This window comes from Cygnus olor, chromosome 6, assembly GCF_009769625.2.
Source record: "Cygnus olor isolate bCygOlo1 chromosome 6, bCygOlo1.pri.v2, whole genome shotgun sequence".
NCBI lineage: Eukaryota > Metazoa > Chordata > Aves > Anseriformes > Anatidae > Cygnus > Cygnus olor.
The window spans coordinates 34,879,413-34,896,445 of record NC_049174.1 but is presented as its reverse complement, the minus strand read 5'-3'; the positions used below and the strand labels follow the sequence as shown (position 1 = coordinate 34,896,445).

The 17,033-nt window shown below is 37.2% G+C and overlaps 1 protein-coding gene across 11 annotated transcripts in view; it reads left to right on the top strand.

Annotated features, from left to right (window-relative positions):
• The window catches only part of LRP1B (LDL receptor related protein 1B), a 684,970-nt gene extending 676,484 nt beyond the window's left edge, over positions 1-8,486 (top strand). For 9 of the 11 annotated variants that reach the window (XM_040561328.1, XM_040561327.1, XM_040561323.1 and 6 more), the window contains 4 exons: positions 1,384-1,474; positions 2,860-3,004; positions 4,040-4,138; positions 6,639-8,486. In XM_040561328.1, the coding sequence (XP_040417262.1) occupies positions 1,384-1,474; positions 2,860-3,004; positions 4,040-4,138; positions 6,639-6,779 (476 nt within the window). In that variant the 3' untranslated portion in view covers positions 6,780-8,486. Of the gene's footprint in view, positions 1-1,383; positions 1,475-2,859; positions 3,005-4,039; positions 4,139-6,162; positions 6,213-6,638 lie in introns of all 11 variants that reach the window. The other 2 variants (XM_040561325.1, XM_040561326.1) reach the window with 2 other exon arrangements.
• The last annotated feature ends 8,547 nt before the right edge of the window (positions 8,487-17,033 follow it).

Below are 17,033 nucleotides of genomic sequence, written 5' to 3'. Positions count from 1 at the left end.
AACAACCCTTTCGGTAAAGAAGTTCTTCCTAATATCCAACCTAAACCTCCCCTGGCGCAACTTGAGCCCATTCCCCCTCGTCCTGTCACCAGGCACATGGGAGAATAGACCAACCCCCACCTCTCTACAGCCTCCTTTAAGGTACCTATAGAGAGCGATGAGGTCTCCCCTGAGCCTCCTCTTCTCCAGGCTAAACAACCCCAGCTCCCTCAGCCACTCCTCGTAAGACTTGTTCTCCAGACCCCACACCAGCTTTGTCGCCCTTCTCTGGACTCTCTCGAGCACCTCCATGTCCTTCTTGTAGCGAGGGGCCCAAAACTGAACACAGTACTCGAGGTGCGGCCTCACCAGAGCCGAGTACAGGGGGACAATCACCTCCTTAGACCTGCTGGCCACACTGCTTCTTATGCAAGCCAGGATGCTATTGGCCTTCTTGGCCACCTGAGCACACTGCTGGCTCATATTCAGCTGCCTATCAACCAGTACTCCCAGGTCCTTCTCGGCCAGGCAGCTTTCCAGCCACTCATCTCCCAGCCTGTAGCGCTGCTCAGGGTTGTTGCGCCCCAGGTGCAGGACCCGGCACTTGGCCTTGTTGAACTTCATACAGTTGACCTCAGCCCATCGGTCCAGCCTATCCAGATCTTCCTGCAGAGCCTTCTTTCCCTCGAGCAGATCGATACACGCACCTAACTTGGTGTCATCTGCAAACTTACTGAGGGTGCACTCGATCCCCTCATCCAGGTCATCGATAAAGATATTAAAGAGGACCGGCCCCAGCACTGAGCCCTGGGGGACTCCACTAGTAAGCGGCCTCCAACTGGATTTGGCTCCATTCACCACAACTCTTTGGGCCCGGCCATCCAGCCAGTTTTTAACCCAACAAAGCGTACACCAGTCCAAGCCCCAAGCAGCCAGTTTCTCGAGGAGAATGTTGTGGGAAACGGTGTCAAAAGCCTTACTAAAGTCAAGGTAGACCACATCCACAGCCTTCCCCTCATCCACCAAGCGCGTCACTTGGTCATAGAAGGAGATCAGGTTCATCAAGCAGGACCTACCTTTCATAAACCCATGCTGACTGGGCCTGATCGCCTGGTTGCCCTGCAAGTGCCGCGTGATGACACTCAAGATAATCTGCTCCATGAGCTTCCCTGGCACCGAGGTCAAACTAACAGGCCTTTTTTATTTATTTTTTATTTATTTTTAAATTTTAAAAATATCTGTGATATTTTTTCAACATTCAAATCTCAAATTAATGAAGCTTATCACATGAAATTTCATTTGTTGATAAGGAAAATTATCCTTTTTAAAATTAATTTAACTATTGTACAGCTGTGATTAGACTTAGTTATGAATGTTCAATGAGATTTCCTTTTCCTGTTTTAGGAAGCATTGCAATCATTGTTCCTCTTGTTTTACTGGTGACTTTGATCACTACTCTGGTAATTGGATTATTTCTTTGCAAAAGAAAACGAAGGTAAGTATTTTTATAGTTATGTATGCAATAAAAAGTAAATCTTTGAAATATGTGCACCTTTTTGATATCAAAAATCTTCAATGTTGAGAATATTAAAAAAAAACACAACTGTTTCTGGATACAATTAGTTAGTTACATTTTGGTTCTTGCTGGAACAATTGATATTTAATGTGTTTGTATTCCACCTGCAGTAGATAAGATGATATAGTTCTTTCTTGTCAAGTTTGCTCAATCCTGCCAAGGCTGAAAAAGTGTTAATAATTTTATCCAGAGACTTAGTGAACTTAGTAAGCAGAATTAATGTATTTCTTTGGAACCATGTAATTAAGAAATATTGCTCATGTCTATGAATACCTGCAGATAGAGCCTGTGCAGAATTTCCAGTTTCTAATTATAGTTCACTCTGATTTATTTACATTGATTAATTCTTTTCGATTTTGTGTAAGTTGTAGTGAAGATGTAAACAATGTTCAGAGTACCTACTGTAGAGTCCTGAGCCTCGTCATCAGTACTGTATTTATCTTGTACAGGAAGCCAAGTTCCAGCACTGAACAGTGAATCTTTTGTTCTCTTGACTTTTAGCTGCCCTACAGCTCATAATTACGTTAGGGAGTGTAGTAGATATTTTGACTTCTTCAAAGGCTGTACAGAGTTGTTGGGGAATTTCTACTGTATAAAGACACTTGGAAGAGCTGTTGACTTTCTTGTGTTTAGCAAAATGGTGGTAGTGGAGAGGGAGATTTAACAAGGAAATATTCCAAATAATATTGATGTGGCCTACTAAAGAAGGCTCAGAAGACTTAGATGGCAAAGCACCTACTTCAATCCAGTAGCTGGTCTGCTGGTTGTTTCTGAGCATCTTCCATTCTCCTGAGGCTTGTTAACCTACCTCCAAAACTGAGATAATGTCTCCTTTTAAGTCCTTTAGAAATGTGTGAAGAAGTGTGAAGGGGAAAAAAAAAAAAAAAAGAAAAAGAAATATTTCTTCTTTTTGAAAAGCCAACAAAATACATTTCTGGCTGTACCATTAGTAATGCTGACCCTGCCAGGCTCCATGGATGTCAGATGCTGCTGTTCCTAAACAACAGATTCAGTAATAGCCAAATTGTTAAAACTAGTTGCTGGTCTGTAAATTGTTTAAGTGGAAGAAGTCATTTTTAACAGTTAAATAATCACTCTTCAGAAGAGAAATAGAGTTGACTTCAATAAAGAACGTTTGTTTTTTTCTTAAAATTACATTTTGAAATGTAATGTTTTCATGTAAAATTTAATGTTTTTAAATCTCTTCCGAGAAGATTGTAAATGTTAAAATAGGTCTAGCTGTTCAACACCTGTATGCTACTAGCTTAAGTCACTAGCTTATTTCTTGTGTTTACGCATTACAGGACAAAAACTATCAGAAGACAACCTATTATAAACGGAGGAATCAATGTTGAAATTGGCAATCCGTCATATAACATGTATGAGGTGGGCCATGATCACAGTGAAGGTGGTCTTTTAGCCTCAGATTTTCATGTAAATGCAGAAAAGGTAATTTTTTTTTTTTCAAGTGGCCAAAACACTACTTATTTTATGTCTTTAAAAGATTTTGACTTTGTCATTAATAGAAACAAAATGATGCTGTTTAGATTTAACTACATAGTGGACATAAAGACAAGTTAGGTTTCATTAGAAGAAACTTCCTGTGTATATTAACAATTGTTTTTGCAGTCTGATGCTTGATGATGGACATTCTTTCCTAGTGCCTGTATTTTACCAAAACAGAGTTGGAACTAGACTGTGAAGTGAGTTTTGTCACAGACATTCTGCCTTGAGTTGCCTAATCATCTTCTTAGTCTAGTCACAAATACTGAATGGAAATACATTATCATAGAGTCTACCTTTTGAAGTGTGAAAGAATGTATTTGTACATAGAAGATTTAACTTACTTCATATATGAAAACTCCCAAAGGCATAAAGAATTCAGAGTCCTGGCTGGACAGATAGAGTAAATGTTTACACAAAACTAGTAAGTATTATCATTTTCTTGTAAAGGATGCTGTCATTCTGCAGCAGCACTCTTCAGTGACTGAACACCCTGAGTGATGTGACATGGGATGAACAGGGTAATGCTGCGATATCTTTCCTAGAGCTCTGTAATCAGACATACACCAAAGGGCAGCCATCATTCTGTGGCATTTCTGACAAAGCAATAACCGGATTACTGTTAGCTCTAGGAATGTCATCGCTGAATCACATAGTCAGTGTGCAGAGTACAAGAGGTAAGCTGAAAATGGAGTTACTCCCTGGAGGGTGAGTAACTGAACCAGTGCTCATTTTGAAGTCGGGCTCTAATACGTAATGAAAAAACGTTTTTAAAATGCTGAATGTTTTTCTCAGACTGAATGCAGGAATTTTTCAAGCTGAAGAATACATGCAATGAGCTTTTTTTAATTATTATTATTATTGCTGTTGAACACTCTAAAATAAACAGTGCACTGATTGAAAACATTATTTAACAGTGATTATAAGTACACATGGAAAATACTCTGTTAGCACAGAAACTAAATTTTTCTGTTTATACAGGCCAGATACATAGGGGGAGGGCCCACTGCATTCAAGCTTCCCCACACAACTCCATCAATCTACCTAAACTCTGACTTGAAAGGACCACTATCAACAGGGGTGAGAAATGATGATTCGAATTCATTTCATTCCACCACAGCCCCTCGCTAAAGAAAGTTTGTCTGTCATTTTAGAATAGAGGTATCTTGTGTGTGGTTTCATTTTGTTTTTCTTTTTTTTTTTTTTTTTTAATGTCAGGAAGAATGACAGGGATTAATACATTTTCATTTTGAGATAAGGGGTTCCTCTCTGCATACAAAGATCTAAAACTGTGAATGTATCTTTACAAAGGGATGCAAAGCCAGTGAGAAAAGTGATGCTTTTTCATAGTATTATGTAAGGTTAGCATAGCATTCGGAGTCATATATCTTGATGTATTTTCAATTCGTATGTACAGACATTTAGTGAAGTTTATCAAGCTGAAAGAAGTTCCCAAGTAAATGAAAAAAAAAAGTCATTTTAAAGGAATTTGATACACACTAAAATGAACAATTTCCTTTAATATTTGCAATGCATTTTTTGATTGCTCAGCTTTCGATCAATTTTTGAATAACATCTTAAGGTAGTTACTTTTAAAGTATCAGACTGACTACAATTCAGCGTGATGTTTGCAAACATTGAAGTTTAAAATATTAGAAAGGGACATCAATATGACATTCATTTTCATATGCCTCAGTATATATTCATCTTTTCTGCCATTTGCATTCTTGCATGATTGTAATATGTTCTTTATTGTTTGAAAATGTAACAATTTGTAGAGGGTATGATGTTTCTGATGGACTACAGAACCATTGATGAGGAGACCTAGAATATATGTCCATATGCAGCAGTAACTCTGTTACTCAAGTCACTCCATTTACTTTTTGTGCCTCACTGTACTGCATTAGGACCTACTCAAAGAGGTATCGTGAGACAGAGCCTACTGTCTGTGAGGCACTATATAAATGCCAAGAGTCTTTGTACTGTTGTAGTTATCACCCTTAACAGTGATGGTCAAAGAAATAAAAAGTCCTGTCAGTTGGAATAAACCTAACTTGCTGATGATAATCATTATGACAAATGTAAAGATCTCCAATTCAATGGGAATAGACAGGCTTAAATGAGATTTTGCTCTCATAAATTACAGCAGCAGTTATTACATATTTAAGTTCCAAAAACATACAAGAGTAGCTTCTTTTTTTTTTTTTTTTTTTTTTTAATAAATGTGACTCATCTTTTTCTTCCTCCATTCTAAGAAAGCATGGCAGTCACTTTGTCATCTGTAATAGATAGAATAGGCAGCTTTTAACTAACCCAAAGGAGTAGCTGCTTTAGCTAGCCAGCCTAAAGAATATCTGAACCCTGGGTTCAGAAAGAGTATTGATCAACAGGAAAAAGGAAAGTTAAGATTCTGGACTCCTTTTATTCCTTGTTACCCAAGTGTTTTTTCAGCATATTTTCAAATAAAGAAAATCTACCCACCTTTGAGTGGGTAGGGGCTGTAATAAAAAATTTAACCACTTCTTACATACACCAAACAAATTCATTTACCTGTTTTGTCTTACTGTTCTTCTACTTTTTGTAAACATTTATATTTGTGTAAGCAAATTTGTACTGTTTCATTGGTTATGAGAAAGGAATGTTTTGACCATAAAGTACCCGTTCCAGTTATAATAGGTGAAAGTCTGAATAGCTAGTTGGATAGCAAAGGTCTTCTAGAAGACAATAAAGGCACAAAGTATGAAGAAATTATTTGAGACATTTATATTATAAACCTTGGAGAGTGCTTTTGCCTTAGCATTAGTGATAGGACAGTAAGTTTTCATCCGTGTTCATCCTTTTACACTGTCATATGTAGGAGATTTCTCATATACTCGAGTGCTTTGCAGACTTAAAAATGGACTTGTCCTATAATGAAGTATTACTCAGTTCAATAGATTTTTTCGTTACAGTCCAAGCTACCTAACGTGTTGAGAAAATATTTCTCAATCTGTAAATACTATGATATGTTAATAGTTATGCTGGTTTATTTTTAAAGAAAGTTTAATTTTCATTACAAAAGTATTGAATTTTTGGTCAAATCATGTTGTATATTTGGGCCACAGAATTCGAAAACATGGTCAGCTATTGATGGGATGCTGATGTCTTAGAACAGGTAATATATGGAAACTGTTGGTTGCAGTTTTCTACTGTTAAACTCGTCACATGGTCTCACAGTGCACCTTCTCTATAAACTTCTTCATACCTATTCTGAAATCTTCTGGTGTAATAAGGTGGACAAGTGAACTTCAGAGACATTTTTCAAGGTTTTTGTTTTTGTCATTGCTTTTATGGTTTTAATATCATACTATGCTGCATGTCATGTCACTGATTATTTTAATAGCATGTCTCATATCATGAATTTAATTTGAACTAAATAATTAACCCATTATCAGGTTTGCAGAAGTCCAGGTATCTATTAAATATGTCCAATTATATTTTATGTGTACTTGTTCTAGCTTTAACAACCCCATTTCCATATCCATAAATGTTTATTTTGGTTTAATCTGACTGATTTAAGGTATGCTTAATTTCTCTGCAGCCAACAAATTACTCCAATCCAGTATATGCAAAGTTATACATGGATGGACAAAATTGTCGAAACTCCTTAGCAAGCGTTGATGAAAGAAGAGAACTCCTTCCAAAGAAAATAGATATTGGGATAAGGGAGACTGTGGCATAATCTGCTGTTACCTTTTATACTCTGTATAAATGTATAAAATATAAGGATTACTTTTCTATGTACCAACAGTATTATAATTGTTTTGGCATCAGCATTACCTCTGTTTTTTGTTTTGTTGATGTTTTCTGGGTTTTTCTTTTGCTGATGACTTTTGACTGACCATTTGTAAGGTATTTTTATGAAAAAGAAACTGCACTACGGTACAACTTACAACAATGCTGCTGAAATAACACACCTTTAAATTTGTTAAGATGGCAAACAACATTATCGTTTGTAGCGTGAAAATGAGCAATCTATTTTCTATGAACTTTTTTGGTTCTACTTAATCAATGAAGATGGTATCTGCACTTTTTCATTATGTAGTCTGGAAGCTGTAGTACAGTGTGTAATTTTGTTTATTTTAAATGGTGAAAGAATGATTGAATGGTCTACTCTCTTCTTTGTGCCCATTAGAATTTCTCTTCAGATCCTGATAAAGCTAGATAACTTTTCACAAACAAACATAACTTGCTTTTAAATTAGCTTTAGGTTGCCAAGAAGTAAACAAGATTATAGAAATGAAACATCTAATGATCTGCATGAACACAATGATTATGTTTCAGAAATTCAGTGACTGTACATGCTATACTAAACATATATACCATGTAAACAAGCTTTGTATTTATTAAAACCTTATAGAACATAGTAACAATATATCTTGGAAGCTGAAACCTTACTTGCTGTGGGACAAAGCATATGAACTCCAAGAGTCCTTTAGGACAGTAGCCACCCTAGAGCACAAGAGGGCATTGCCTACACATGCATTATATGTTTATTCACTTAATCATATGCATTACTTATGGATTAATAATTTCTCAACATGTACCAAGCGGTAGGGAAACACATACACACAAAACACCTTAAGCACACGCACACAATCACAGCATTCAGTTTTGGCAATCACAAAAAAAATCATACTTGTTTAGAGATATTAAGGAATCCAAAACACAGCAGATGCTTTAAATAAAAATAAATTGGGATATTGCTGAGATAAAACATAACCAAATTGCATATTAGTTAAACCTCACCTAAGCCCGAGTTTCAGTAGTCTGGGTAAAATACCAAAATCTAGTTACCAGAAGTGAAAAGCCTCAGTATCAGTTTCCAGCACTTGCTCTGACCTGGTTTGTTTTCTGTTGTTGCTAAGAAGGAAAATCTGACTCAACTTTTTTAATTTTGATGGAAATAAAGGATACAATGTCTTTCAGGTTTGAACTGAATCAAAGTATTTTATACATAACTTTAAAGGCACAAAAGACTGATTCACACATATATACTGTGGAGGACTCTTCCTTCCTCTGCTAGACATGACTGACTTTTAGCTATCATAATATATTAACAGATTAAATATGTTTGTGGTTGCTCTTTACTCCCTTTGTACAAGCATTACAAAAATAACTGCTGTTTTATAAGAGATTTTTGTTGTACTATTGTGCATGCATACTACCTATTTCTAAACTTTGCCATATTGGGGCCTTTATAAAATTCCTGATTTATGTAATACTAGTGCAATTTTGCTTGAACAATGTTATGCATATCATAAACTTTTTCAGGTTCTTATTTAAGTACATTTTTTTAGATCGAACAGTATTTTTCATTTTGGTTATAATAGTCATTTTGCCTATGTTTCTACAATGAAGTGTTAAATACTTTATACAAAAAAAAATTGTTGACTGACTTATTTAAATGAAAATCTACATACTTGATTCAGTGTGTTGACTAATTTTTAAATTTAAGATTAAAATGAAAACTAAAGAAAAGCAAATTGAAGGGAAAGAACGTTACTTTGTACAAATGGCTAAATTCCTTTTTTAATGACATTTTTTGCTTTTTATACAACTTCTATTTGGATGTTCTTTGCAGCTCTGCACATTTGGATAAATTAAGTGTATAGCTGTATATTATGTCAATAGAATTTTAGAACAAAAATCCCAAATTAAATAGTTTCATACCACACAGCTATGATTCCACAGGTTCTGCCTTTATTCTGTTGAAATCATCAGATATGGATTTGGCCCTCAATTTTTATAAAACCATAGTTTTTATGAGGTCTGAACACGTGCTCTTCTCAGAAATGTCTGTTTTCTGGTGGAGAAATCCTCATATCTTCAGTTCTCTGGCAGAACTGATTTTAACTAGTGGATATGCAGGTAACATGAGTTTGAAATCATAAATTCTTATACAGACCTGATGATTTTTTTTTTATTGTGATGTGTCATGTTTCCTTTCAGTGAGACATTTTCATTTACTTTACACTAGCTTACGTGTAAATTACTATTAAAAATTAAATTTATTTATTTCATAGAAATACACAGTTGATGTCAGTGGAGTTATTAGATGTTGGATATTAGATCAGAATCTGATCTTTAGCTTTTAGGCAGAATGTTCATGGAGTTCTTTTGCTCTACCACTGCCATGCCTTAAAGATCTTTAAATTAAACCTCGTAATAATCCTTGTATTGGATTTTTTTTGATTTGTTTTTAACTTTGCCAAGGTTCTCCATAGGAGCTGTTTCTACCAATCCTTTAAGAGCCCAGTTCTGGGGCCTCAGTCCCCAGTTCTGTATCTGCAGACAGGATGCAAGGAGCTGAAGGGTGGAAGATTGAGAACCTGATCAGTATCCTGTATATGCATCCTCATAAATTCAGTAAAATGTTTTTGCGCAGGAAATTATATAAATAGTTGCAAGGAACAACAAAATTATGAACTTCCTACATTTCCACAAACTTATTGCTATTCTTAATGCCATAGATTCTTGTGTCTTTTAAGTTTACATAAACTTAGAAGAAAACAAAAATTGGATAAATGTGCTTGTATCACTGATTAAAACATCCGTCTCTTCAGGGTATAGTTGCAAGGTTGTTTGTGGTTGCTTTCCTGAAAGTACTAATGACATTTCATGTGAAATGCTAGTACTATACTATTTCATTGAATTCATCAGGGTAAAATTATTTTTCCACAATACTAATAATTTTTGTTAGCAGTGTGAAGCAGTTTGTGGGTTTCATGGATATCAGCTATTAAAATTATTCAGGGAAATGGAACTTCTGATAAATCTAACCCTGAAATACACTGTTCATTTACCTCTTAGGTTTAGGCTATGTCTAAGGCATGGTTTCAAGTTCCTGGGTGACCATGATACAGCTCTGTCACTTTTTACGTTCACTGCACACATTTTCCTTCAACAGAAAAAAATACATGTAAGTTTGAAGGGTGACATGATGTGCTTCAATACAAGCTATATTGCAAACTGCTTTGCTGAATGGAGAAGCTTTAAACAGAACACATGAAAAAAAGCATTTGTGCCAAACTTTATGGAATTGTCTAATGATTTATTATTATTATTATTTAAAGACATTATTCTGTATGTTCACACACAATAACAGTGTCATGGAGTCTCTGCCTTGTCATAGAGGCTGTCATTCTTCTATGCAAGAGTTTGCGTAAACACTGAAGTACGACAAGACAAGTTCAAAGCTACACATCGGGATTGATGCTGCTGGTGCTACTTTGATTAGTCATTCTGCACAATTAAGATAACATGAAAACAGTTTGGGGACTAGGAATGCATTTGAGAATATTTATTTTGATTGTCATTTTTGAATGTTTTTCGTTCGCTAATCATGGGTCTGTTATTTACAGAAAGAAAGAAAAGCTCTGTAGTGGAAGGCCTTTAAAATTTCTTCCCAAGTTGATCAGCTATCAGCAAGATCACAGAGAAGGTCCTGATATAACAATAATTAATTTATTCTTATCAAGCTGGTAGTGACTATAACTAGTGTAGTCACATATGTAATAAAATTTTATTTCAATACATTTCCAAAAATCTGTTTCGCATAAAAGAGTTCCTTCTCCTTCTCCTTTTTGGAGGATGAGAAGGTGATAAAAGAAGGAAATGACATTGATAATAAAAGGTTGTCTGGGTAATCAGCTTTAAAAACTAAGACATTTTTCATGTGGAACAAGCAAACCAACAGTGAAACTTGTCTGTCTAGCCCTGGGCATCACTACAAAGAAATTGAGGCACTTGGAATTTTTCAAGTCTTAGAGAGATGGATTGGTGAGCAGAGGTATGGCTGACAGAGGGGATGATAATTTATCATCTTGGTTCTCTAATTTATCACGCCTACCATCTCCACATGTGTGAAATACAGATCTGATGAAAATAAGGGTTTCTAGTTTAGTGCCCATATTGTAAGATGACAAAAAGGAGAAAAGAAGCATAAAGCATCTTTTGGTTCCTTATGCCAGCTGCACATCACTTAGTACATGTTGCGACTCCCATGACCTCTGACAGCGGCCTTCAAAGTAATACATGAATAGAGGAAACTGTTGGTCTCTTGGTCTCTGGAGGATGCTGAACAAGTTTTACCTTGAAAAAAAAAAAAATACAACTATCTCCACTAAACCAATATTAGACTTTTTTTTTTTAAAGATTTTTTTTTATCAAGATATTTCAAGATATTATACAAACACAATATGTATAGTATCTGAACTGATGTGTATTTAATCAGAGTAAACTCATTTTAACAGGTAAGTTGAAAGGAAAGTTTGTAACTGCCATAGGAACTCATGGGATATATTAATTTAGGGTTACTGTTAAGCTCTTTATGTTACTACATGTCAAGTGAATGTTCAGTCTGGAGGGAAAAAAAAATACAATCTGGTCCCTGAGTGTTTCTGAATCTTAAATAAACAAATCTGAACATAACACAAGTTTTCAACTTGGAAGCTTTTAGAAAAGAGCTGTGCAGTGGAATGGTTTCTCACTTGTTTCGTGTTAGTGAGGCACAAGCAGCAATCTCATGTCACATAAGTAGGTGTTTGGGGATTAGTGTAAGATAATGATATATGCATGTTAGATTTAAGGCAGTACTAGCCAAAGAGACAATCTGCTCAACAGATCATTGTTCAGCCACTGGAATAACTCAAGTTGGGAAGGGCCTCAGGAATGGGTTTCTGCCTCTGTCGACAGGCCCAGCTGTGCTGGTGGGCAACCTGGTACCAGAAGCTGAGCTTTGCCCTAGCCCAGCACCTACATCAGGTCTTGCTCCGTCCAAATAGCAAGAGACAATGTTAAGATTCAAAGTTTTAACTTACTTGACAACTGGAAGATTTGGGCATAGCTCACATGGATAATACAGTACCTCAAGCTAGGGATGGTGAAGTTCTGGTTCCTTGGGAAGGCATGGGTGAAGAGCACAGTGTTGCTCGGTGCCAGTGATAGGAAAGATATAGCAGAGAGTATGTCACATGCAGCTTTCTGTCTTCTGTCCCAGACCTCACGTTCCACTGGTGGACATCATGCACAGCCTTTCTTTCATGGTGTTCAGAGAATAAACACGTATGCATACCTCTGAAGGGGAGGTTAAGGGGTGCTCTGTCAGCTCAGACACCGTTTGCTTGGATAAGTGGCTGTATCTGGCATGTGTGTCAGACTCGAGCAAAATGTTTCTCCTGAGATGTTTACATGGAGCTGTGAATATTGTGGGAAAAAAATTATAATAATAATAAAAAAAAATACTATGAAAGCAGCAAAGCTTAGATGTGTCCGTATGGCTACTCTGTCTCCAGAATTTGTATATAGACATGCTGTGTGAGTGTACATATAGACAAAGCACCTTAAAGAAGTGCAGTCCCAGGTAAGTGACCTTTCTTTCCAGAGAGGAATTAAGTTGTTGTTCAATTGCAGTGTGTCCCCTCCCTTTGTTTTGCTGGAGCAAGTCTTTACAATGGTTCGCTGCCTGTGTTTCTGAGGACTTCTTGATAAACTGGCAACGATGATTTTCCCTGAGATACCACAGTGATCAGTGTTGAAAGGTGTCTGACAGCATGCTGATAGCTCAGTTAAGGTATCATCTAAGTTTGGCAAATGGCATTACATAGGTGGCCCTTTTTAGCCTGTGAGCCTGGGATACCTGCTTCCTGGTGGCTCTCATGAGTCCTGAATTTCAAACAGTAGTTCCTCGTGTTGGCAAGCATGAACCAGAGCAAATAGACCTGTACTGTTGTGGAATTAATACTGCCACTGTGAGCTTAACATAGCAAGAAACTTAAGATTTTTATCTCAGTTTTATTGATTCTGAGTCCAGGCTATTAAAAGGTTTGGTGTTAGTTGCATAGCTAATGTCCTTGTCCACAATGTACCTGCAGGACAGTTAGCAAAACCTCATCTCTTGCGGGAGCAAGCTCACATAGCCTGTGGGAATTTGCTAAATATTCTGGAAGCCTTTAGAAAGGCTGGAGAGGGGTGCTCAATATGAAAATGGGCATTGCCCAACAGAAATTCTTCATATTTGGTGAAATATGATATGAAAATGAGTATTTTGTAAATCTGGAGCTTCGAAGTTACAGAAGTGTAAGTATAGCAGCTCTACACCTTTTAAATTGATCCACAACCAATTTTCATAAGGAAAGAAAGCAATGAAAATAACGTTAATGTTCCCACATAGTAGAAGGGGGTCTGCCACCTTTTATAACAAAGTCTCAGAAGAGGTGTCCTTAAGGAAGAACAGACAGGCGAGGTGAGGTGAGATGTGAGGTGAGGTGACATGAGGTGAGGTGAGCTGAGGTGTGAGGTGAGGCAAGGCGAGGGAGGTGAGGTGGGAAGACTCTTGTGTACATTTGATTATAGTTGCCCTTTTCCAGGCATGTCTGTGGATCCTAACATCTCTCCTCTCCTTCCACCCCACCCAAAAAAGCAATGTCTGCATATCCTGCCCTAAGGATGCAAGCTCCTAGACACTCTACTTTAAAAATCTGATGGTAGTTGCTGGTTTTGCTAGGAGGAGGAATGTAGCTGCAATTAATTTTAAGTTGCCCAGCGCATACTGGGCAGAGCCTCTTTGTTTAAATGGCATAAAGCATGAAAGTATGCCATGCTGCACTGCTGTCCTTGCTGCAGAGGTCACACTTTCAAATTGCAGATCTCTGCTAGTCATTGGACTTCATTTTAGTAGCAAGACTATAACAGGGACGCTTTGTGCAGCCTGGAGTTGCCCTGCAGCAAGAGCCACGCTGCGTGTGAGCCCCGAGGCTGGTGTGCAGCCTGTGCTTCCCCAGCCTGGATCCCATGCCCAGGCTCTTTCGGTGGCCTTTCAATTGGCATTGGTGCGCTACTGCGCTTCAAGAAAACACATCCACCTCATGGGACTTTGTAGTTCAATAGGCAGTCTGAAAATAGGTCTATCATAAAAAGACTGTGACCTTCTTCCGTTTTTGTCTGTGAGCGTGATTGGGTTCATACATTGTACTGCCCTGGTGTGTCCTATCTGACACTTCTCAGAAGATGTGAAGCCTTTGTTATAGACGTGTGATGAATTTCCGTATACTTTTAGCTATTCTAATTATCTTGAAATTCCTAAAGTCCTAATACTTCATTGTCCTGAACAATATTTTAATGTTAATTAGGCTACAATCACAGCTTTAATTCACTTTTTTGGTTTGTTTCCTATACTGCAGAATCAGGTACCTTTTCCCCCCACTCTTAATTGACATGAGAAAGAAAAAAAAAAAAAGAAAAAAAAGAACATAATAAAATGGCTAATTTGAGATAGCCATTATATATACTATCTAAGTCATGTCCGACAACATTAGGTTGTCCTTTTTCCTGCTTAAAATTAAAGCATTAATGTAGCTTTCAGTGATAGGTACTAAACATCTTTATAAATATTTGAAAAGATGCCGTTCAATGAACTGTGCAAGACAGGAGGCTGACCTCGCACAACTAATTAATTATTGCAATCAGAGGATCTCCAGACAAAGTACCCTCTTTAGCAATTTGAAAGCTAATTAACATTCATGTCTTGTAAAAGTCACTTGACTTCCAATTATGATTAAATATGCAAGGTCACTGGGGACACAGCAAGCCGAAGAGCTGAAAGTAATCCCCTAGTACTGTGGCGACAGTAAAAAGTAATGTCATGCACTGAAGGACTGTGCAGGAACTATGGGTTACAGACTGTCATGTCCCACAGTGCAGTGAGAAGGACTGATGGGACACCACCACCAGAGGTTTTGGCCCACTTCTTTGCACAAGCAAAGTGCTTTACTTGGGATTCCAGGACTGAAGCACACCAGAGAGCTAAGCTGTGCGTATGGCTAATCATATCTTGTCTACCCAGTTTTAAAACTATCTGTCAAACTATATGCCTGCTCTCATCATGCATTGATCAGTCTTAATATAAATTTAATAAGTGTTAAAGGATTGAAGAACATCTCCTGTCACTGAATTAATCAATCTGACTAAACAACAGTGCCCTTACCTAAGGATATCAAAATTGCAACAAAATACTATGTTATTTTAAGGGGCTATGATCAGGAGAGCAAAATATTTTTTTTTCTTTTGCTGTCCTAATATGAAGTTCCTACCATCCATTAACATTTACATCTACTGCTAAAGTATCTCAAAATATTAATAATATATTCAACTTTTGTAATAGAATGGTTCCAAATTGGCAAATTTAAAACATTATTAAACGTTTTCTTCTCAGATGCTATAAACTGACCTTTTTTTTTAAAAAAAAAAAACACATATTATTTGAAAAATAAATGTTTTAATAAAGGAATAAGATAATTTAGGTTAACAAGCACATTAACACTAAATGAATAGCAAAACATTGACTATAATGGACAATGTAATTAAAAACAGTGAATATATTGTCTGTTTAAATAGCCATATCCAATAAATCAGAATGACAACCTGAATTGTCACATACTCTCGTATCACATCCTATTTTTGTTGGCATTATTATTATCAGAACAATTGTTACTGTCTACCAAAAATAAATATATTGAGGTCAGTCACCCCACACTTGTTGTCACTCCAGCGTGGTTAATTGCTATCTCATCAGCCAGAGCAAGCAATAACCTGCAAACATCCAAACTCCATTTAGTTGCTGCATCAGTATGTTTATTTGTACAGCATGATATAACATATGAAAGTTCACCGAAGAGGACACTTCACACCGAGATGTGCTTGGTGACCTCTCCAAGGGGAGGGTGTAGGAAGCATTACCCTTCACTGGGACAAGAGCAGTTAATTAAGTCCATAAGGAAAGAAGATGTTCTAATAAAGCATAGTTTTGTGTCCCAGAGGAATGAAACAATGTGCCTCTTAATTAAGAACCACCTACACAACCTTATATCAGCAAGTTTCAGGGAGCAAGATTAAATCTGGCAAAGGATGCTTGGCTACCTGGGCAAGTGTTGCCCACCAAGACAGGATTGTCTCCAAGGATGCAGCTTCAAAGGTGAGCAGGAGGATAGAGATTCCACGAGGTGTGTGATAGGCAACAGCAAACTAGCTAAACACAAGCAAGAAAAGGAAAAAGATGGGACTGAAATATGGGGTTTTCTCACTTGCAAACTACATGGTCTTTTCTGAATGCTGATATTGCAAAATACTTCTGTCTAATTTTCCCTTAACTGGCAGGAGCTTGATGGACATCAAGGTACAAGAATAACAACCAGGCACCACATAGGAGGTAACGGCAAAACATGTAAATCAAATGAGTAATACCCCTTGCCAGTTGTCTTGGCTTCCCAGTGTGTCCTTGAGAGGCTCCACAGAGCACCCAATAAGCCTCCACTGATGATACATGAGCCCTGTGAAGAGACCGAAAGCACACACCAGGAGAGGTCTCCTCTCCTCCAGCTGGCTGAAAAGCATTGAGGGGCACATTTGAACCCAAAGATATCCAGGGGCTCATTACAGTGACTTTTTGGTGTGTCACTCTCAGTGCAAGGATTAAATGTGGCATGCTACACAATGGGGTCCACAATTAGGTGTCCCAAATTCGGCTGCTTGCAAATAAAAAACACTACCAGCATTCCGTGCAGCACATGGAAACAGAGTTCTACCCCAGTGCTTGCCTCTACATTCATCAGGTTTGGGTTTGTGCTGTTTCAAAGTTGCTTGGAATATTAGAACAAGAAAAAGAGTCTAGCCAGTAAACCACATCGTGTATTATATATAATAGAAGAATTAGATTGGATTCTTTTCATTCTTGTTTCAGCTGTTTAGAGAGTATGTACGTTTATCCAAAGTCTGTAGGACTCAGCAACCAGCAGCAACTTATTTTCTAAATTCTTTTCAACCCATTCCTTATTCATATTCCCAAGTGCCCAAGTGCATTTCTATTTCTTTAATGTTTTCATAGGTTTTTTTTTTTTAACCTCCTATTCCTGTGAAGCAGTTCACTGGCAGGTTGAAA